This window comes from Typopeltis vanoorti, chromosome 10 (assembly GCF_054136105.1).
Source record: "Typopeltis vanoorti isolate ZY-2024b chromosome 10, IOZ_Tvanoo_1.0, whole genome shotgun sequence".
NCBI lineage: Eukaryota > Metazoa > Arthropoda > Arachnida > Uropygi > Thelyphonidae > Typopeltis > Typopeltis vanoorti.
This window is the reverse complement of record NC_143558.1, coordinates 62533964-62556657: the sequence shown is the minus strand read 5'-3', so window position 1 is coordinate 62556657 and position 22694 is coordinate 62533964. Positions and strand designations below refer to the sequence as shown.

The 22694-nt window shown below is 36.2% G+C and overlaps 1 protein-coding gene across 1 annotated transcript in view; it reads right to left on the bottom strand.

The window, feature by feature from the left end:
- The window catches only part of Ero1L (endoplasmic reticulum oxidoreductin-1-like protein), a 252075-nt gene that overhangs the window by 28987 nt on the left and 200394 nt on the right, over nt 1-22694 (bottom strand). Inside the window, exon 12 of the mRNA XM_090399137.1 lies at nt 2330-2416. Within this exon, the coding sequence (XP_090255263.1) occupies nt 2330-2416 (87 nt within the window). The remainder of the gene's footprint in view (nt 1-2329; nt 2417-22694) is intronic.

The window sequence follows — 22694 nt, the reverse complement described above, 5'->3', positions numbered from 1 at the left end:
TATTCTGTCTCTCATCCAGCGTGATCTTCACAAAATTCTTTGCCTACACAACCTCTGATTACAGGTAATTTGATTGATCTGCATCCATACGAAACAGTACACAGGAAAGACATAACAATGAACCAATATAGGAAAAGCAAATTATCTGACCATGCTGAATTAAAAATGAAGTTGATTTATTATTATTATTAAGAGAGATCTCCAGGGAGTGAGGAACTCATTGAGAGAGGCCACACTGCATTGTTTTTATTGGATTCTTCATGCTACTTTGCACACACACAACATCCAAAGGTAATCCATTCCAATCATGCACTACTCTGCGAGAGAAAAATCTAGTCCTAATCCCTTTCTTGACAGCATTCATACTCAACTTCCATCAATGCCCTCAAGTCCTTTCCCCACCCACCAAAAGATGAAAAATTCCATCTACTGAAATTCTGTATGACCCTTTCAGAAATTTGTAATTCTTAATCATATCACCCATCTTTCTGTTGTTTGCTAGTGTATGCAGCCTACAAATTCAATCTGGGTTCATAATGTTCCATAATCCTGATATTTTTGACACTCTTCTGTATGCTCTCTCCACTGTATCAGAATCGCCACGAAAACCTTGTATCATATCTTTACATGTCAAGATTCGTTTCACCACTGCCATTCTTCTCTGAGTTGTGTTTACAATTTTTGATATATCACTCTTGTACTTCAACTTTCTGTCTACTAAAACTCCAAGATCTCTTAGCTTCATCAGTTTCTTCAAGCATAATCCCACCAATATAATATGACATTGGATATCTGATCACACCAAAGTGCATGGCCTTATATTTAATAACATTGAAATGACAGCTATTTTCACATGCCCATAATTCCAGCCTATGCAAAACATTCTGCAAGTACTGCATATCAGCAGCACTCATAATTATTCTACCTATCTTTGTATGACCAGCAAATGGCTGTTTATTGCATGTCGAATCCTTCTAAATGTCATTAATATTAATGTACAGAATGAATAACAATGGACCAAGAACTGATTCTTGAGGCACAGCATTCATTACCTTCGATCATGTAGATTCATCCCCCCCCCCATATACAACTTTTTGATATGTCAGTCAGACATCCACCTAAGTATCTATTCCCCATGTCTAACTCAGTGGTATCATTATTATAGAATGTGGAGCAAGTTGCTAAAACATGACCATCCCTTAGTAAACCCATGTTGTTCATTGCAAAATAGAGATTCTCTGTCAACCCATTTTTGAATTCTAGCCCTAACCAACTTTTCCAAAATCTTCACCACCATCCCTGAGATAGTGATTGGTTGATAGTTGGATACATCAGTCTTTGCACCACCTCTCTATGCAATGGGATTTCCATACATTCTTTCCACCCCTGTGGAATCTTCCCTGTTCTGATACTCAAATTATATAGCCTGATCAAGGGAATAGCCAGTTCAGCTGAATACTCTTTTAGCATCTGTGCTGATATCCCATTATTTCCTATTGCAGAATTTTTTATTCAGTTTGTGCATTTCTGTTAACTGCATGATTTCTAGTCAATTTGCAAGATGAAGCACCTAAGTTTGAAAGGAAAAAAATTCCCACTACCTCCACATGAGATTGGCTAATTCATCTTCAACTAAACAAATACATACAACATATAACTAAACAAGTCATACAATATAAATATTTCTCTCACTGTGGTTATGAAACTAAGATTTTTTTCTAATTCAAGGGCACCTTTCCAGAACATAGCACAGTTCTATTCGATTTTTTTTTTTTTTTTTTTCAGTGAAACTTCTAAAACTATAGACTTTTCCACCTCCTTTGGATGAAAGCCCACATAGCTAACTTATCCCCAATAGCACTTTGCTATCAAGGATAGATGGCTGTGTAGTTTTTTTCTTTTTGAGTTCAAAGATGATTACAGTGCGATTTATATACCATATATTGGCTATTAAAGTTATTTCGATTATGTTCAAATAATTGAAATAACTGATTATTTCAATAATGTCTTCATTAGTCATATCAAACAAATATTTGGATATTCACTAACAATTACATTAGTATGACTGGAGCAGTCAACTAACCAGAGAAGACTCATAGGCATCAAAGTAATGATTTGCTACACTGAATTTCCTTCGGCACAGCACTGATGTCAAGGGTTCTAATTAGTCTGTTATAGTGAATGCTCTAGTAAGAGTTGACTATATATCATTACATTGCGAGGCAATGGACAGGCATGTATAGCAAATTAATTAATAATAGAATGAAAATAAATCTGTATTTTCAATTTCACATAAGCAATATATATTTCGAAAAGAAAAAGAAAATACCTGAAGCTTTCCCCACAGTCTGCATTTATCACAGCCTACGCAATCCATAATTCTTGAAATGTTTAAGAAATGCTTTCTAAATTCTTCCTAAAAATAGGCCAACAGTCAGAAAATCAAAATTACCATAATTTAAATAATTTCATCAGAAAATTATAATGAATTATTTGAACATGTTATAATAAGAAGATTAAAATTCTTGTGGACAGGCTTAGACGTTGGTTATACATTCTTACTAAATAGCTTAAGGAAATTACAATGCATAATAGAATATACATTAAAATAAATTTCAATATACTTCCGATATTTCGGCAACATCACGTTGCCATTATCACAGGAACTTAAATACAAGACACGTGCACGCAAGCACAACACACAGTAAATGAGGAACGAAGCAGGAAGCTATTCTTTCTCCTAAAAGTCCTGATGGTGCTCCCTAGTGGGCAATGTTGGTATTCTTGGCCGATTGGGCTGAAGGTCTTCTGACAATCCAAACCTCAACAAATTTGGTTGCATGAGACTGCCCCAAATTTGGGAAACCTACATCAGAAAACCTTCAGTCCAATCAGCCAAGAATACTAACACTGCCTACTAGGAGGCACCATCAGAACTTTTAGGAGAAAGAATAGCTTCCTGTTTCATTCCTCATTTACTGTGTGTTGTGCTTGCATGTACGTGTCTTGTATTTAAGTTCCTGCGATAATGGCAACGTGATGTTGCCGAAATATTGGAAGCGTATTAAAATTTATTTGAATGTATATTCTATTGTACGTTGTAATTTCTTTAAGCTATTTAGTAAGAAGAATATTAAAAAATAAAATAAAGATAGAATAAATATGTTTAATTTACTGAAACTTCATGTGCTATTCTATGCTTAATGATTATCACAAATTTTCTATTCTTGAGAGAAGTGTACTAGAAAGTGGATAGAGATTTTTCTAAGTGCAGCAGAAGGAGAAGAGTAAAAAATAATAAAACATCTATTTCTCAATGTTATAGAAAGGTTTACTGAATTACCAGAGAGAGAATTTTCACAAAGTAGACAGCAAGTGGAATCCACTTCCAGTGGTAAATGAGTGCACAAACAGTGAATAAATTTAATGTGTGGATTTCTGCACAAAGTGGCTTAAGACAATATCAGTTACAATAATAATTTGATCAACAAATTAGACATACAGTGAAAGCAAGGGGAAATAATGCCATTTCTGATGAAAAGCAACCACAGAAAATGCATACAGAAGAAAGTGAATATCACATCCATGTGAAACATGGAATGAATAAGAGATGATTACTAATCAGTCTAATTGTTCTTTTTTTTTATAGTAATCCAAGGAAGCACCATTCCAAATGTGAGAACAGCATTTGGATAAAATTGTAATTTTAACATTTCAAATAATTATTTGAAATGTTACAGAACTAATAGTTGATCAAAGTTAAGGACTAGAGAGAGAGAGAATCTAGTTTTTCTTGGATGCCAAGAAAGCCATATTTGTAATATATTTATTCCAGAAATGACTGGAGGCTTAAGAATTTGGATACCATTAAAGTGGAATCCACTTCCTGTTGATTGTATTCATAGCTGGAAAATGTTAACATACAGAGAGAGTAAGTGAAAGAGTAATATCTTGAAGAACCAGGCTCAGGAGGAAAAAATTCTTTATGATACTGTTAATTCTTTTTATAATCAATCGATTTTAACTGCCAGTCTTGCCAGTATAAGTTAACAATAGCTAATGATAGAGGAAATTGATGAAGCAAGGGATTTAGGAAGTGGCAGTATATAGAAAGTTGAAGTTTTGAGAGCATATTGCTAAAGTTGCCACCAACCTTAGCAATATGCTCTTTTGATTTAATCAAAGATGAATTTCCTCCTGATATCTCAGCCCTGTTTCAGTTTACCATAACTAACTTTGGCTACTTCATTTGGCAAAGCAAATTCTACAAACAGAGGGTATTAGCCATGAGTTCTTCCCCTCTCTCCTTCAGCAAAATGAAGGAGTTTTGCTGAAGAGATGTTTTAAACCTATTCAGCCTCATTCAGACCAACCATAACTGTGCTACATAATCTATTTGCCATTTGACCACATGGTTCAGACATGTTAAATGCCTTTTTTTTTTTTTTTTTTTAAATAATGAACATCCCAAGGATCTAATTCACTTTAGAAAGCAATAGTCTACCCTTCCTGGATACTCCAATTACACGACAACCACATGATCCTTGGCTTTCCTTGTCTATAGAAAACCAACACACAAGCAAAGACATTGCATCTGACAGTAGCATCGGCACACTTTCAACAGTATGGCTTATAAAAGTAGTGGTCAGTCAGACAAATTTAATTTATTTCAATTAACAATGCACTCACTTCTGAACTCAATCACGTACACAATACCAGTTTTACAACCCCTCCCCCCAAAAAACCACGGGCTATAATTAATTTATCACCACATAACTATGGCACCTCTGAAAAGGTAGCCAAGGTCCTAAAAATATATGTTGCAGTCTGCTGACCACCAAACCACACACCAGCTGCAATCTTCATGATTTCCCTGGGATCTATCAAGTACCCTGTAGTTGCAAACTTTTCTACTATAGCCAAACAGACAGGACAGCCAACATCAAGATCTCAGAGCACCAAGCCCACATCCAATACCACTATTATGACCATTCCAAGACTAGTAGACCATGTCAGGGATAACCACCACAGGATCTGTTCGAAAAAGACCACCTTACTTCACCAAATCAAGCAAAAATATGAGACTGCTTCTTGATTCCTCTGCCCTCACAAATTATCTTCAACAAATATGAATGAATGAAATACAATTGAACCACCTCTGATCTGAGAAACACCAATTGCCAAGGATAATAAAGTCCACTAGGTTTTGAGTTCAGTTTAGGACTATAGTCCTTCCTTCATTTCAATCTCACTTGTTCATACAGTACTACATACATGTATCTGTACCAGTGTATTGTTCTTCTGATGATGCCAATTTAACTTTGGCAAAATATTGATACACTGCAAGTGTTGCAAAGATTACACATAACATTGCTGTTATGATAAAGCTGTAAACAGATAGGGATAAGGAGGTGGTTGTGCCACTGTGCTGCAGACTGTAATGGACTGTTGCACTCAAATTTAATCACTTAGTTTCCATTATAATATAGCAACCCTGAAAAGTAGTCCACAGATGATTAAGGCAAAATCAAGACTCCAGAAAGTTGGTTATAAGGAGAAACTGAGGGAATGTACATTGCTGAGTTTAGCCGCTAGAGAGAAAAAGAGGTGATATTACTATTATTACGGGCAACTCCAGGGAGTCATTAGACTCATCGAGGGAGGACCCAAATCATATTCATCACAACTATTCGACATTCATACAGTATCTATCATACCTCGCCTTAAACTCATTCACTGTCACAGCATCCATCACAGACTCAGGGAGCGCATTCCACTCATTCACTACTCTAAAAGTAAAGAACCCAGCTCTAACACCTTTACTAACCACACTTTTGCCCAGTTTCCATGGATGTCCCCTAGTCCTCCCACATTAAAATTAATTCAGAAGATATTTTTGAGAACAGGGCGTTCTCAAAAATATCTTCTGAATTAATTTTATAGAAACCCTTCAGTAATTTGAATGTCTCAATCATATCTCCCCTCCTCCGCCTATCAACCAATTTTTGCAACCCACAAATCCTCAACCTGTTCTCATACGGTTCATTCCACAGACCTGCTATCATCTTGGTCACTCGCCTCTGGATCCTCTCCACCTCCTGTCCATCAAGAAGAAACCTAGGTGACCAAATCTGAGCACAGTAGTCGAGATGGGGTCTTATCAAGGCTCGATACAGAGGAACAATAACCTGCTTGTCAACGTATTCTTCAGCAACCAAGTGATTTGATGAGCTGATTTGGCCACTTTTGCAATGTGTCCCCTAAATTTCAATTCCTTATCCACCAACACTCCTAAATCTCGTGCCTCATCAATTTCCTGGAGCACGGTTCCACCAATGCAGTAAACTGCAGGCAATCTTTTCACCCCAAAATGCATAACCTTACATTTTGCCACATTAAATTGACATCCATTCTCCTTAGCCCAGACCTCCAATCTATCCAAATCATCCTGCAAAATTTTGACGTCATCTGCATCCACTATTGCCCTACCCAACTTCGCATCATCCGCAAACAAATGAACTGTTCCTCTCAGATCCTTTCCTATATCATTTATGAACAAATTAAACAGCAGTGGTCCAAGAACAGATCCTTGTGGCACACCACTAGTCACAGGCCGTCTTGTGGACTCTACTCCTGAGTAAACCACTCTCTGATATCTCTCCGTCAACCACCCTCCTATCCATCTCACCAACCCTATGTCCATTCCCATATGCTGCAATTTACTGATTAGAATTCCATGTGGTATCCTGTCAAAGGCCTTAGCAAGGTCCAGTAGAATCACTGTAAACCCATTACCCTTATCCAGTTCAGCCGTCACTGTGTTATAATACGTAAGCAAGTTACTGAGGCATGACCTACCCTTCACAAAACCATGCTGTCCCCGATACAGTATCCCATTTTCTTCTATCCAATCTTGTATTTTTCTCTTGACTAGTTTCTCTAAGACCTTGATAATGATTCCTGTTATGCTGATTGGCCGGTAATTTTCAAAAGCAGCCTTGGAACCACCTTTGTGCAGTGGAACTATTTTCCCCTCTTTCCACCCCCTTGGGACTGACCCAGTCCTGAAGCTCAAATTAAACAAAATGGTCAAGGGCACTGACAATTCTTTGGCCGCTTCACGTACGACACGAGCTGGTATACCATTCAATCCCACAGATGTATTGACATTGAGGTTCTGTAATAGACTAGTTACCTCTACTTCATTCATCACAATTCCAGTATAAGCTGTTGGTTCTTCCATTCCTGCAAAGTCACCACCTGGATGATATACTCTTGCAAAGTGCTCGCTTAGTAATTCCACAATATCGACTGATTCGGTTACCTCCCTACCCTCAGCATTTTTCCTTTTACTTGCAACATATTGAAAAAATTGTTTGGGATTCTCTTTAGCCTGCGTGGCCAATTTCCTTTCGTAATCTGCTTTTGTTTTTCTTACCACCCTTGTTACCATCCTGGCCTGAGCTTTATACTGTTCCTGCGCCTGATGGTCACCCTTCTCCTTAAATTCCCTCCACAATTGTTTCTTTTTTTGCAGCTCAAGCTTAATAGTGTTATTCATCCATATGTAGAGATGATTAAGTCAGTTAAGATATATTTCACCAAATGGGATTATAAAAATAGTGGAAGACAAGACTGGAAGAATGAGAGACCACCTACTGGTAGATTTAAAAAGGTATGGTGAAGAGGAGTGATAAGCAGATTTTTTTTACTTGGAGATGAAACACACAGACAGAATGCATTATGAATGCCATTAGTACTCCCTGTAAACCTTTTCATCCATACGGTGTCATAAGCTGATGTTAGGTCTATGTAAGAAGTACCTGTTTTTAAACCCTTTTGGTATCCAGCTTCTATACATGTTACGAGAGCTATAACCTGATCACAGCAGCTTCAGTCAAGTCTAAACCCAGCCTGTTTACTGGGTAAGATGGCATCTATTTTAGAAGAAATTCTAAAGATAATCCTTTCAAAAAGTTATTAGGGTTATCAGTTGGCTCATTAGGTTTTGGCAGGATTATTGCTTAAGAATCAAAGCAAAATAATTGGGAGAAGACATACACATCGCCTTTCAGGAATGTAGAGAACTGACTGGAGCTTCTAACCTAATGTCCAATCCTCACCTTCACGTGGTGTGTCCTGTTAGTAGGTATCTATGGGTACTGAATGAATGAGGATGGGCTGGCAATTTGGTACTTAGCCAACCAAATCGTACTTGCTTAAACGACAAATGCATATGATGGTACAACATCCTGAAATTTCATGCTGGTAAAATATTGATATACTGGGGCGTCACCCAGTTAAACAAGGGACCCTGCTGCTTTCATCAGGAAACCAGGGCAAACAGTGAAAAGTCAGCTACTGCAACAAACTCCAACTCAACATCTAGAAGAAGAATAAACTCAACATCAGAAGAATTGAAGATAGGAACCATCAATATAAGGAATATTAATGGAAAGGAAATCAAACTTGCAGAAGAATTGGAAAAGTACCACATGGACATAATTATCATTACCAAAAATTATCAAAATTATCAATATTACTAAGTATAGGATATTATTTTCAGGCAGTACTACTTCTTTCCTTGATCATTACAGCCTGAAAACAATATCCTATACTTATTTAGTAAGATCTCACCTGTTTTTGTCTTCTTTGTCTCAGTAATGCTAAGTACGCCAATGTGGTACCTTTCAACACCAAACATGAAGACAAACTTCTTCATTGGAAGGCAGCTTCAAGTAAAGTTGTGGGCAAACTTCAAAACGGGGACATAGACAAGAAAACTTATTTGTGCCTACGATTCCAGAGAAGATTCTTCCAAGGATAAATGGAGGAATTTTTTGAGTCATTAGAACAGGCAGCTGACAAAGAAAATGGAAAAAGTGGTCTTTGTTGGAGATCTGAACAGCAGAGTAGAAAATAAATTCCACCAAGCATATAGAAACATTTTGGGAAAATTTGCAGAAATGGACAAAGCTAATAAGAATGGTAAGTATTTACTGGACTTCTGCTCAGGACACGGACTAGTCATTACTAACACCATGTTTCAACATAAAGGTGCACAGTTTCATGTGGAGAGAAGACACGAGAAATAAGAAAAGCCTCATTCACTGCGTCATTGTTGATAATGATATCTTCATGATTGTTCAGGATACAAGAGTGTACAGAGAATTTGAAATTGGAAATGACCATTACTTAGTACTAAGCAAGATAAAAATGGATATCACATTGAAAAGCACAGTATGTAAGAAAGTTTTAAAAAGAATTAAAGTTGAGCAGCTTTTACAAGTAAATTGTAAACTATACAAACATTATTGAAGAAAAAAACAAAACAAATTGAAAACAAGAACCAAACCTTGGAGTCTCAACGGCAAACTCTGAAGAAGACATTGGTTGATTTAGATAGTTAGGTATGTAGCGAAGTTGTCTGCAAGGATAGAAAAATAAGAATGCCATGGTGGACATAAGTTAAAGAAGCAGTCCTGGAAAAGAAGAAATCATACCAAAAGCTCCTAATAAATAAGTCAGCAGATGCCCTAAAAGTATACAAAGAAAAATGTAAGAGAGCTAAGCTGTGTGTAAAAGTAGCTAAACAAAAGTCATGGGAAGATTTTGGTAAGAATATAGAAAGTAAATATCAGGAAGGTGACAATGTTCTGGAAGCTATTGAAGAAGCTTAGAAATGGAGGAAAGTGTATTGTAAAAGGAATCAAAGATGATCAAGGTGAAATGAAAACTGAAGATAAGGTTTTCCTAGCTGTCTGGAGTAATTACTTTGAAAGACTGTTAAATGAACCAAGCAGTGACAGAACAATACTAGAAAATTTTCAAGAGGAATGCAAAGAGGAGTACATATCAATACTCGAGGTATAAAAAGCAATTAAAAGCTTGAAATGTGGAAAGGCAGCCGGAGCAGATGATAATCAACCAGAAATGTTTAAGTATGGAGGTATTAACGTTTTGCAGTGGCTACACTGTATAATTCAGAGAGCCTCGTAAGAAGTTCGAATTACCAATGATTTGAGAAGAACTCTCATAATACCCATCTATAAAAAAAGGAATAAAACTGAATTTTATTTATTTCGTATCCAAACAAGTAATAAGTAACAGTAGTAAGTAAGTGGTACAACATGATTTACAACAAATTAGGATACATTACAATGAGATCAGCTTAGATTTAGTAGGTGAATTATACAGGGAAATAATAATTAAAAATGAAAAAAAGAAAACTATACATAACTTATATACAATAAATATGGTCAGATTTTCTCCAGTATCTTGCACAATCGGTAGGGCTTATATGCTGTGTGTAGGTTATACTTTTTTAGTATCTTGGCTATTTTTTCCGAAGTGCCACAGATGTAGGGTATGGTGATGGCATTTTTAAATTCTTGTTGACGAGAGGGACGGGGAATGGGGGAGGAATTGATTATTTTTTTGATGCTGTGTTCCTACACAGTATAACCTACACACAGCATATAAGCCCTACCGCAAACTGGCTACCCTTATCTGTTCTACGAAAGATCAGCTCCCTCCTCTCTCTCTGCCTGGAGTTTACAAAGTACCCTGTTCCTGTAAGCTTGCGTACTTTGGACAGACAGGCAGATCAGCATCCATCCGCCTGGAGGAACACAAGTCGTACATCGTTAAACACAACTATGGCCATTCAGGCTTGGCTGACCATGTTATGGACACCACCCACAGAGTATCATGGAAGAAAACCACCATGTTCCACCACAGCAAATTCAAGAAAGCGAGACTTTTCTTAGAAGCAGCAGCAGCTCTCAGAAACCAACCAAATCTTAACAAATACGGTTGCATTAAGCTTCCGAAGATTTGGGAAACAGTCATCACCAGAGGTCCCACCTTACATTCCAGGCCACCTACTACTGCCCTTAGAGGGCGCTCCACCTAGATAGGACTTTATTGTCACCCACATGGTTGGGCTTAGTATTGTAAGTTTTTGTGTGCATGTTACATTAATTGTCTTTGTAATCCCCGTAGATGTCCTAGTGACTAGGACGAAATATAGGAAGTATTAAATTCTATTTTAATTCTTTTTGAGTGTTGTAAAAAAATCCATTAAACCTCCAACATAAAGTTAGAATTAAAGGAAATACAGGAAGATGATTTGATGTAAAATCAGGGGTAAGACAAGGATGCACATTATCAGGCCCGTTTCTACATTTGGCGGGGGCTCTGTGCGAAATGGAAAAGCGGGGCCCTTGAAAGTTAGTAACATTATGGAAATTTTAAATGGAAGAATATCTTGTTAATTAATTAAATCAAATATGAAAAATATTTATGCACATAAATAAACAAGTATGCTCTTTAGCATCAATTTAAGTAAACGGAAAAAATTAGTTAAAAAATAAATGTGTTTCTATGTACATGATATATTATTTTATTATGTAAGTACACAGCATCATATAAATATGCCAGAACAATGATTTATTTAATAATATAAATAATAATATAAAAATAATATCCCTTTTTACTATAAATGAATGAAATATATGTATAACAACTTATAAGATTTAAAAGAAATCTTAATATATTAAATTTCATTTAAACTAATGTGCTTATCAATAAAATCATTTATAACGCTATCAAAATTCAAATTTTTTGCAATTTCATGCTCTATAGATATTACTCCCAGAAATGACAAATGTTCTTGAGACATAGAAGATCGCAAATAGGTTTTTATTAATTTTAATTGGGAAAATGACCTTTCTGCTGATGCGACCATAAATGGACCGGTCAATAATATTTTAAATGTCATAGTCTTCTTCTTCCTAACATGGAATTTAGGCCATGTGGCCTGTTCCAGTCTCATGCCATCTCTTTCTTGGTCTTCCGATTCTTCTTTTTCCACTTATTTTGTATCTGTATAATATTTTTGGTGGTCTGCTGTTGTCCATTCGATTTAAATGTTCTAGCCATTTTTGTTTATACTGTCTTATGTAGTAGTTAATTGGTTTTATTTCCAGGGATTGTAAGATTTCTTCATTTGTTTTGTGGTCCCACTTGATATATCCAGCTGTTTTTCTGAGGAACTTCATTTCTGCTGTTTGAATTTGTTTTTCATCTTTCCTTTTCATAGTCCATGTTTCGCTTCCATATAATAGAGTTGGTTTTCACAAGACATTATATAGTCTGATTCTAGTGTATTTTTGTACTAGGTATGGCTTAAATATATTATTTATTATGCCATTTCTTTGACAAAGTTTGATATTTTAGTGTCTGTCTTTTTCTTCTTCGTATGATAGATCACATTCCAAGTATTTGAAAGTGTTTACTTGTTCTAGTATTTTATTATCTATCACTATTTTACTTATTGGGTTTTCTCCTTTGAATGCCATTATTTTTGTTTTTTCTTTGGATATTATCATATTATATTGCTTTGAGATATCATTTAATGATTTTAATGATCTTTGTAAGTCATCTTCTGATGTAGCTAATACTATTTGATGTTTAACAAATTTCTTTAAAATGTCCCAACGTGAAGTTGAGGCAGCAAATAATGTATATATTTTTTGTATAACATTAAAAAAATTTATTGCTATAATGGATGATTTTGCAACATCCCCTAAAATCAAATTTCAATTATGACAGGCACAAGGAGTATAAAATGCCTTTTCATTTTCATTTAAAATGTAAACACAGACTTCCTTATATACTTCTTTCATATTCGCTCCGTTATCATACCCTTGCCCTCTACAATCTGACAATTTAAGATTTAATTTATTCAAAAGTGATTTTATATTTTCATATATACCTTTACCAGTAGTGTCATTAGTTGTCAAAAACATCAAAAAGTGTTCACAAATTTCAATATCTGCTTCAAATATATGTAAAAATCTAAAAATTACTGAAATTTGCTCCTGATGACTATCAGGAGTACAATCGAGAATTATTGAATAGTACTTTGCCTGTCGTATCATATTTACAATATTTTGTTGAATTTTGGTTTCCATATCAACAATTAATTCATTTTGCACAATGGGTGATAGATACAAATTTTGTTTCTTATCTATAATTTTTTTTCCCGAACATCGTATTAAATGATCTTTTAAAAATGGATCAAATTCTGCAATTAATTCTATGATTCAAAAAAAAATTACCATTATGGGCTATGTACAAAGTATCAAAATTACCTCTAAAAGCTAAATTATGTTCGGATAAATAAAGAATCGCTGCTACTATTCGTCTTAAAACATTTCTTAACCATTCTGCTTCAAATTTTTTTTAAATTACATTCCATTTGTGTCCATGAATACATGCATTTCATGTGCACTGGATTTCGTTCGGGCGACTTTAATCTTTCACTTACATGTTGCCAGTCAGAAAAGCCATTATCAGATAAAAAATTATCATCAGAAGAAAATAATTTGCAACAAAAACAAAAAATAGAGTTGGAAGAGTTTGAATATACAAGCCATCTTCTGTTTTGTTTCTCTCCGTTTGCACTTGTCCTAACATAGTGAGCTGTGGAAAAACACCTCTTGTTGTCATCTTTTGGAAAATCATTTTCACTTGGAGGAGACAGTGGACCACGTTGTACAATTTGTGTTAGTGTTGCGTTGTTCAAAATTTTGGACAAAATCATCAATAGTAAATAGTTCACCTTCCTTTGGTGTCTCAGTTTTAGGATCTTCAATACTCATTGTTTGACCAAATGCATCATGTTCTCCGCTTCCTTTGAGTATTTCAGAACTCTCATTATTAATTAATGTTATTTATTAATTAATTAAGAACTGCTTGTAGTTATTTCAGAACTCCCATTATCAACTGATATATCTGAACAAATATAAGAGTTCAACTTCATAAATTTAAACAGTGAATTTCTTTGACGTTCCTCAGCCACTTCTTTTTCTTGTTTCCGCTTTCGTTTTTCATGCCCACTTGAGTATTTTCTTCCATAATAATCTCTCTCATGATTAGTCATACTCTAGAATTAAATACGATAGATTTAATTATAAAATAAGTTAATAAATTAAAACAACATTACTTACCTGATAAATAAAATATATCTAAAATATATAATATTAGAAAATAAATAAATCTAATATAGATTGAAAACTGCTATTGAAGAAAAATTCTGATGTCAGATAACCTAAAGCCAGTTTACAAAATATATTTTTTAAGACGTTTTGCAAGTAATGTCACATAAAAAAATTGCCATGACAGTATGTGTATATACTTACTTGTTCATAAAATCATAAACTAAAATAAAAAAACTCCTTAAAATTATTAAAAACACCTGTTTTTAAATGCACTTTTCCCTATTTAACACTATGTTGTACGATATTGTTATATATCTTAGAGTAGTTTCAAATACTACTGCTCTAGCGCTACGATCTTATTTCACTTACTATAAAAACAACAGTTGGTTGTAAAATTATATACATATAATTTTTATATAATAATTACAATATTAATTATATAATAATTAAAAAAATTAATCTATTTTCTTTTTTCAATTTTTTGCGCTTTGCGGGGCCCTGTGCCACCGCAATGCAATGCAGATGTTGTACTCCTAAACACATCTACCACAAGTCTCCAGGATTCACTAACTGAATAACAGCTGTAACAAATTTTGCATGAAAATCAGCAAATAAAAAAACCAAAGCTGTGAAAATATGTAGGAGTATAGAAAAGTTCAGTTGCATTCTGAATGGAGATCCTATAGAACAAGTAAAATATTTAAGCTATTTAGGCACTGTTTTTGGTGAAGATGGCAGATTAAATCTGGAAATAGACAAATCTGGTATGTTGGGTAGCCAGCCAGCTGAATAAATCTATATTGAATAAGAGGGAAATTAGCCAAAACACTATATTAGCAGTATGCAAGATAGTGTTCAAGCTCATACTCAGATCGATATAAGTTATGGATCTGAGAGTTGGGTTAGAAATAAAGCAGTTGATCAAAGACTAGAGATCACAGATATGATGGTTCTGAGAAAAATTAGGGGGAATGAACTTATTGCATCAATGGCAGAATCATATTAAGAATGAAGATATTAGAAAGGAGCTTGATATTATTAGCATTCAAGAATGTGTCAGCAAAGCTAATCTAAGCTGGCATGGTCACTTAAATAGAATGGGTGAATAGAAGTTAGTAAAACAAGTGTCTGATGGCAGGAAAGAGACCGAGAGGAAGACTATGGTAGATTGATTCAGTCAAAAGTGCTGAGATACACGGAATATTAGATATGAAAATATTTGAGTGCTCACAAGTAATAGATTGATTTGGAGGAAAATTACTGATAGGAGATAGTGCTGTCATAGTAACCTGAAAACCCTTAGGGGTACATATCAGGAAATTTATTATGATAATGATGATATCCCTGCAAAGTGGTCACTCATTTTATCTGCTTCTATCAGTGGAATAGAAGTTCATTCTTCCTCTTACTTGCCACATAATGAAAAAAACTTAGGGATTTCCTTTGGCTTTCTTGCTTGGCTAGATTCCTTTCATAATCTCATTTTGCCTTCATTCCCATGCTAGTTACCTTTCTTGCTGAGCCTTGTACTGTTCATGAGTTTGCTGGTCACTTTCTCTTTACATATCCTCCACAGCATTTTCTTCTTCTGCAGCTTGTGCATAATGATATTAATCATCCATCTAACTCTTATCTGATTAATCCTCCTTACTTTACAATTTAATATTGCTTCCTCTAGATGAAGGTTAACTATATCCCAAGCACTACTAACATCCTTACCCTGCAGTGTTTTATGCCATGGCACCCATTTAAGCTTCTTCCTAAGCGAGTCATAATCACCTGCCTTGTATTCCAATATATCCCCTTCTTGGCAGAATACTCCTCACATTTTACAATCTCTCAAGTCAAGACTGAAATGGTCACTTTCGCCACTCGGAGGCAATGTGGTTACCATGCTTATGGATAACGCCTTTGATTCTATGACCAGGTCCAATACTCACCCACCCTTAGTCCCCTCCATCACATGCTATGTTAAGTAATTATCTCTTAGTAGGTGTATAAATTCAATTTCCTTCTTGCCATGTGATCTCTCTTCCCTCCAGTGTATATCTCCATAGCTGAAGTCTCCCATAATAATCACTCGACCTGTATTCATACTAATTTGGCGATGCATGTCTTCCAGAGCATCCGTCAAACTCCTTGCCCTATAACAACAACTAATTGTATATTTTGTCTTACTGGTCTTATTCTCACACCAGACTGTTTCAAATGAAGTCACCCTCCTGCTTATTCCCTATTCTTTTTGGCTGCAATTGATTTGCTATCATCAGCAGTACTCCCTCTTCACATCCTATCTTCTCTATCTTTCCTGAAAATACTAAATGCTTAAGATTCTATCCCTATAACAACATCAACTATTGTTATCTAAGTCTCACTAATGCCTATTACTTTTGACAAGGTTGCACTAACCAATGGCTAAAACTCTTCCCTCTTGTTCCTGATATTTCTGGCAATAGTATATAGAAACTGCAGCATCCCTTTGGGTCCCCATCCACCTTTACTTTCTGAACTGACTTTCCTATTCAATATTTTTGAATGAGAGACTAGATTCCTCACTTGGTCATTCTCACTCGCTTCATGAATGTCTTCACACAACCTCACTTGCTTCCACCCTAATTGCTTAAGTTCCCTAAATTTGTGCTTCAGCATGCTCTGTGAATAAAGCTCTCTTTAGACACCCAACATCAAAACCATTTAGATTTAGTCCCTCAGCATTATACAAATCCTTCTTTCCATCAAACACAGACCACAAATCCAACATCATTCCTTCTGCACAATCCACATATACACTTATTGGATATCAATACCCTCCTCTTCAGTTCACCTCTATCATAACGTGGTAGAAGATTTACAATCTTAATCGTCTCGCTCTTCAGTTTTGCTTCTTCTAACAACTCCTTTACATCCTCCCTCGTAGAATACTTCTCGCCTCTGAAATCATTTGTACCAACTAAGACAATCATTTCATTTGACCTACCTTTTTTGCATTTGGATGGCTTGGCTAATCGCCATCCAGATGCAAAAAAGGATAACATTCAAGTATGCAATTTCTTTATTAATGTCCATTTCGTTCTCCTCTATTTCTGCAGCCATACGTTTGACATAAATTTCCATCCCACAATTAGTATTGTCCACTACTAATATTTGCTTCATTCTCATCACCTCACAGACACCACTCACTTTTGAAACAGTTAATACACACTCTTTCTCCCATTTCAATTTTCTTCCACATATATCCTTTAAATTTCTCCAAGTATACATTTCACACATACACACTGCACTAAATAAAATCCTGCAAATTCAAATCGCCCAACAAAGTGGTCTTTGCCACCATTGTTCATCCATGCATTAGTGTCATACTGACATCATATTTAAAAAAACGTTTACTTACAAAATAAATAACTCAATCCCATACCCATTAAAAAAAAAAAAACTACAAGAAGTTAACCTATATTCTCAAATAAAATATGAAAAAGTTACTTATCCTTCAGGAGCAATAATTCCACTCTATGCATACAATACAGCACCACTGAAATTATATAGCCAGGATTTTGCTCTTGCGCCAAGGTGAGTAAGAAAGTCTGGAATGTCATCAATGTCAGGAGCTTTAGTCACCTATTTTAGTTAGAGTGTGCTGCATCAATTTCACCTATAGTTATTGGATTGGAGTTTGCTGTAGATGTAGGACATGATAAGAAAACTTTTTTTTATAAACACAGAGAAGCTCTATTTTGGTGACTTTGGGATATTTGGGGTTAGTTTTTGTGCTCAGATTTTTGCAATACTGTTAGGGTTTATATTTCCTTTAGTCCTGTTTGGAGTGTTGTGCCTTCCAGTCAATGGAGCAGCAACTAACCCTTGCGACTTGATCTGGTAAAGTTGAGTTGTTAATTTCTTCATGCCAGCAAGGTCTTCTATTATCATCCAAGGACCTTAATTGCAGAAGTGCCTAGATGGTTCTGTTTTTCATACTCTGATAAAAAATACTACTTTCAGTTGACCAGCATGGTGTATAGATTTTTTTGAATCCTCTTGGGATGTGTTTCTTGCCAGATGAGAAGTTTAGTGAATTTTTCACTAAAAATTCCAACTGTAGGTGGAATTATGTTTTCAATGAATTAAATTAATTTTGGCCAGTTTGCTTTCCTGAGATTCCATTGGAGGTATTAAGAAGCTGTTTATTCTGGGGATTATAAGTCCTACACTAATTAGGAAGGGTCTGTGCCAGCTGTAGGAAAAAGGAGGCAGTACTGGATAGGCTCAGTTGAGAGGTTCCTTCCATACCAGTGGTGGTAAAATAGATGTCAGGGTTGTGTGTGAAGTCCAATCTTCCAGATTTAAAGGTTCTAGGTTGCTTGCTGTCATAGAGAAGGAAGAGGTTGTTTGCTAATACCCAATCTGTCAACTGCAGACCTGGGTTGTCATCATTATTGTATTCCCATAGCGTACTATATGAGTTGAAATCACCAAGGATGATGCCAGGATGGACTAGATGAGGAAGCACAGGGCTAGGCTGGTCAAATAGAGGAGGCTTATTGTACACTGAGAGGTTGTCCAGCTGGATACCAACAACAAAAAAAAAAGTCACTTTGTGAATGGTTCAATGATTTAGAGATTATTTCCAAATTTAATTTTGCATAGATTGCCAGGCCATGTCTTTCATTAGGTTTATCAGTAAGAAGAATGTAGCAGGAATGGTAATATTTCTTTGTGTGTGTGTGGGGGGGGGGGGCAAGTTTCTTGTAGGACAACAATGTCTACTTTTGCCTAGTAAGAATGTCATTTAATACCTCTGATTTTGATCTAGTGAATCCCTCAATACTGAACTGGAGGAAATTCAAGAAATTCCTGATGTTCTTGTTTGTCTGTGTTCATTCATTTTTAAGGCGAATGAAATTATTTGAGGACTGTAGTGGACTTTCAGACATAGCCCTCTGCCTAAGCTATGGAATGCTTAATATGAGAAGAGATTAAAGGTTTGTGGGCTTCAAAAACTATCTAATACACAAAAACGAGAAGATAATAGAAGCATATAAGTTATATTAAAGGGGTTTTATAGGACTGACACTGAAGACTTTGCAGTACATGGCAGAAAGGGAGAGAATGAGGGGATCATCCATGAAAATTGTGTAAGAGTGGGGGTAGCAAGGGTGTTAGGACTAGATTATGTGATTGGAGGGTGGTTGTCAGTGTTTTGTCAGTGAAGGAATTTAAGGATATAAATTAAATAACACTTTAATAAATATTTCCGATATTTCGGCAAACGTCACGTTGCCATCTTCAAAACGAACTTACAAAAAAGCACGTGCATGTAGGCACTACAACACAGTAACTGAGAATGAAGTGAGAAAGCTATTGTTCTCCTAAAAGTCTTGATGGTGCCACCCCTTAGCAGGCTATGTAGGTGTTCTTGGCTGTTGGGCTGAAGGTCTGCTGATGTAAGCCTTCCAAATTTGGGGCATCTCGTGAAACTAAATTTGTTGAGGTTTGGAGAATTTCTTAGGACTCAGGCTGATTCCATGAATAGTCTTTCGAATTTGAACTTGCTATGGTATATTATTGTAACTTTCTTCCACCGTATTCTGTGGTGTGTATCCAGAGCATGGTCTGCAAGATCTGAGTGGCTGTACTTGTGAAACCAGATGTAGTCCTTGTGTTCCGAAATTCTGATATTCGCTGTCCTGCCTGTTTGGCCAAAGTAAGACAGTTTACAGCTGCAAGGGACCTGGTATACACCAGGTAGGTGTAGGGGAAGTGGTTGGTCTTTAGTAGAGCAGATAAGGGATGCCAATTTTCTGTATGGTCTGTAACAGGAGGTAGTCATGTTTTCTTTTTTTTTTTAAGATTTTGGTAATTTTTTGGCAATTCTCCCCCCCCCCCCTCACTCCATATTGTTGTGGGGGGGGGGAATTGTTGGTGAATGTACCTGCCTGTATCGGTGGGATTTCCTATAAACTGAGAAAACCAAGGTTCCATCAGATTGACGGGTAACTAGTGTGTCTAGGAAAGGGAGGCTGTTGTTTTCCTCTTTTTCAAGGGCGAACTTGATTCTTGGGTGTTGGTTGTTTAAGTGCGTTAAGGAGTGGAGCGTATCAGAGCCATGCGGCCAAATAGCAAGCACATCAAAGTAGCGAAGCCATATGGTTGGTTTTTGTGGGGAAGAGGCTAAGGCTTTTTCTTCAAATGTCTCCATAAAGAAATTTGCCAAGGGTGGGGAGAGTGGTAAACTCATGGCTGTCCCCTCTATTTCTTTGTAGAATTTTTCCTGCCAAACGAAATAGTCTGAGTTCATTGTGAACTGAAATAGGGCTGAGATATCTGGAGGAAATTTAGCTTGGATTAGATCTAAAGTTTCTTTGAGTGGGACATTTGTGAATAAGGAGGAGACTTCAAAGTTGACCATTATGTCAGTATGTTGGAGTGCAAGGTTTTCTATGCTGGCTTCGAAGTGGGCTGAGTTATATCAATGCCATCGACTATGGGACGTAATGGCACATTTTCTTTATGTATTTTTGGGAGTACATAAATATGGGGGGGGGGGCATAGAGTTAAACAGTTTTAATCTGTTAATAACTTCTATAGGCCAAGAAGTGACTTTCTTAAGGAGCCTGTGAAGTTTTCTGATTTGTGAGTTGGTGGGACTGTATTCGATAAGGAGGTAAGTAGCCCAATCTAATACAAGAACTTTAAGCTTACGTGTAGTCCATTTGGTTAAGTAATACAGTTGCATTTCCCTTATCTGCTTCGGTGATAACTATTTCTTTATTATTCCTCATTTCCTGCAGAGTTTTATACTCCTTATTGGATATGTTGGTTTTTGGTGGTCTTGCTTTGGCAAGGACACAAGCTACATCCAGTCTTACACTGTTGGCAATTTGATTCAGAAGATAAAGGATTACGATCTGGATCATGATATCCTCACTAGGTAATTTTCTGGGAGCAATGGCGAAGTTGTGTCCACGTGAAAGCGCGTTGAGTGCTTCAGGTTTCCGAGTGACTGAAGAAAGGTTGATTAAGGTGTTGGAAGGAAGTTTTGAATTGATGGTGTTGTATCTTGAATGGGGACTCTTTCAACAAAAAAAAAAGTCATTCATTCAAGATTTAACAAGAAACACAATTCTGAGCTAGAAATGCTTGCACTATTAGTTAAGTAAGAAAAATGTAAAAGAAAACCTGTTACAATTACCTTAGAAAGAAGTAAAGTTGAGGAGAAAGTTGTATGTCTAAGTAGAATTATATTGTTAAAATTATTGATGTAAAAAATTATACTGTGTAAGAATGTAAATCTAAGTGCAAACAAAGGTTCAAAGGTTACTAGCTAGCTGCCTATGATGATGTAACGGCGCAACGGAAGTGTTCATGGAAGGCAAGCTGAACTCGCGTTCGGCGAAATGCGTGCTTTTCGAGGAGCAGAAGTGTGATGCAATCACGTTGGGGGTGGGGGGGGGGGGGAACAGGAGAGCACAGTGAGAGACCCTCCAATACGAAAAGAGGGCGCTACAAAGAAGAATAAAAAGCGAGTTCACTTGGGTTTGAGCACCCCCCCCCCTGTTTTTCTGTTCCTGTTTTCTCGTGTGGACAAGCAGAGTGCTGACCAATCGACGGCGCCGGAAGTAATCTCCTTCCCGGTTGCTAGCTGAAGGAGTCGGGCATGCTACACGTGAGCTGACAGCAGACATCAACTAGAGCCATTGGTAAAAGTTTACTGATGCGAAACAGCGGAAAAAGTTGACCAAAAAGGACAGCCGAGATGACGATATCGATCCAGTAGATCCAGTTTGTGCGGCAAAGTGCAAGGAATGGCGATTTGCGTCGATCAGCGTAACGGCCACATGGACACAACTTGATAAAGCAGAAAGACATCTGACTACAAAGGACGGACGAAAAGAAGCTCGATATCCTCTCAGGACACTGGTAACGTACAGTAAATTCCTTATTCTTAACAATTAGTATTAGGACAAAGAGAGAAGAACAGATTTCTAATTTGAGAAGAAAGAGAATTTTAAGGAACTTTTGTGCTCAGTAACGTGTCAATCATATTGGACTAGTAGTCTGAAAGCCTGAGAGTAAAACTTGCTCTTTGTTAGCAAGTTTTACTTAGAATTTTGAATTAGTGTTTTATGATGAATGTGTACTTATTTAACCTAGAGATATAAAATCAGAGTATTTTGATAATTAGAATGTTCCTTATAGCTCAGCTAGTGAATTAGAATTTTGATATGGCATACCTTTGATGTGAAAGTTTATTGTATGTAGTTTTGATAATTAATAAACATGTTTTTTCTATATAAGTCTGAGTTTGTGAGCATGAGACTGATTTTACCACTTGCTAAAGTTCGAACCTGTGAATAAGGGGAAATTAAAAAAGTTTAGGCATGACTGCAATGTTAGAGTTTCTATAGGCACTTAACACTTTAACAAGATTAGGTAATACTTGAACTCTGGGAAGGTTTCTTTGTACAAGAATTCTTCTGTGCTAGGACTCTGGCTGGCGCAGCTACAACAAACAAATTTTATCAGAGTTCTGAAAGGAGAAGTGGCCCCAGAGAGATAGGTTAGAGATTTCAGGCTTAGTAGGTACGACAGGGATTTAGGATAGAGAAACAACAGGAAAGCGACGCCATAACCAAGGTGCACACAGAAACACACAAAATATAACAATGGTAGAGTTCTTTTTTAATTTTTCGA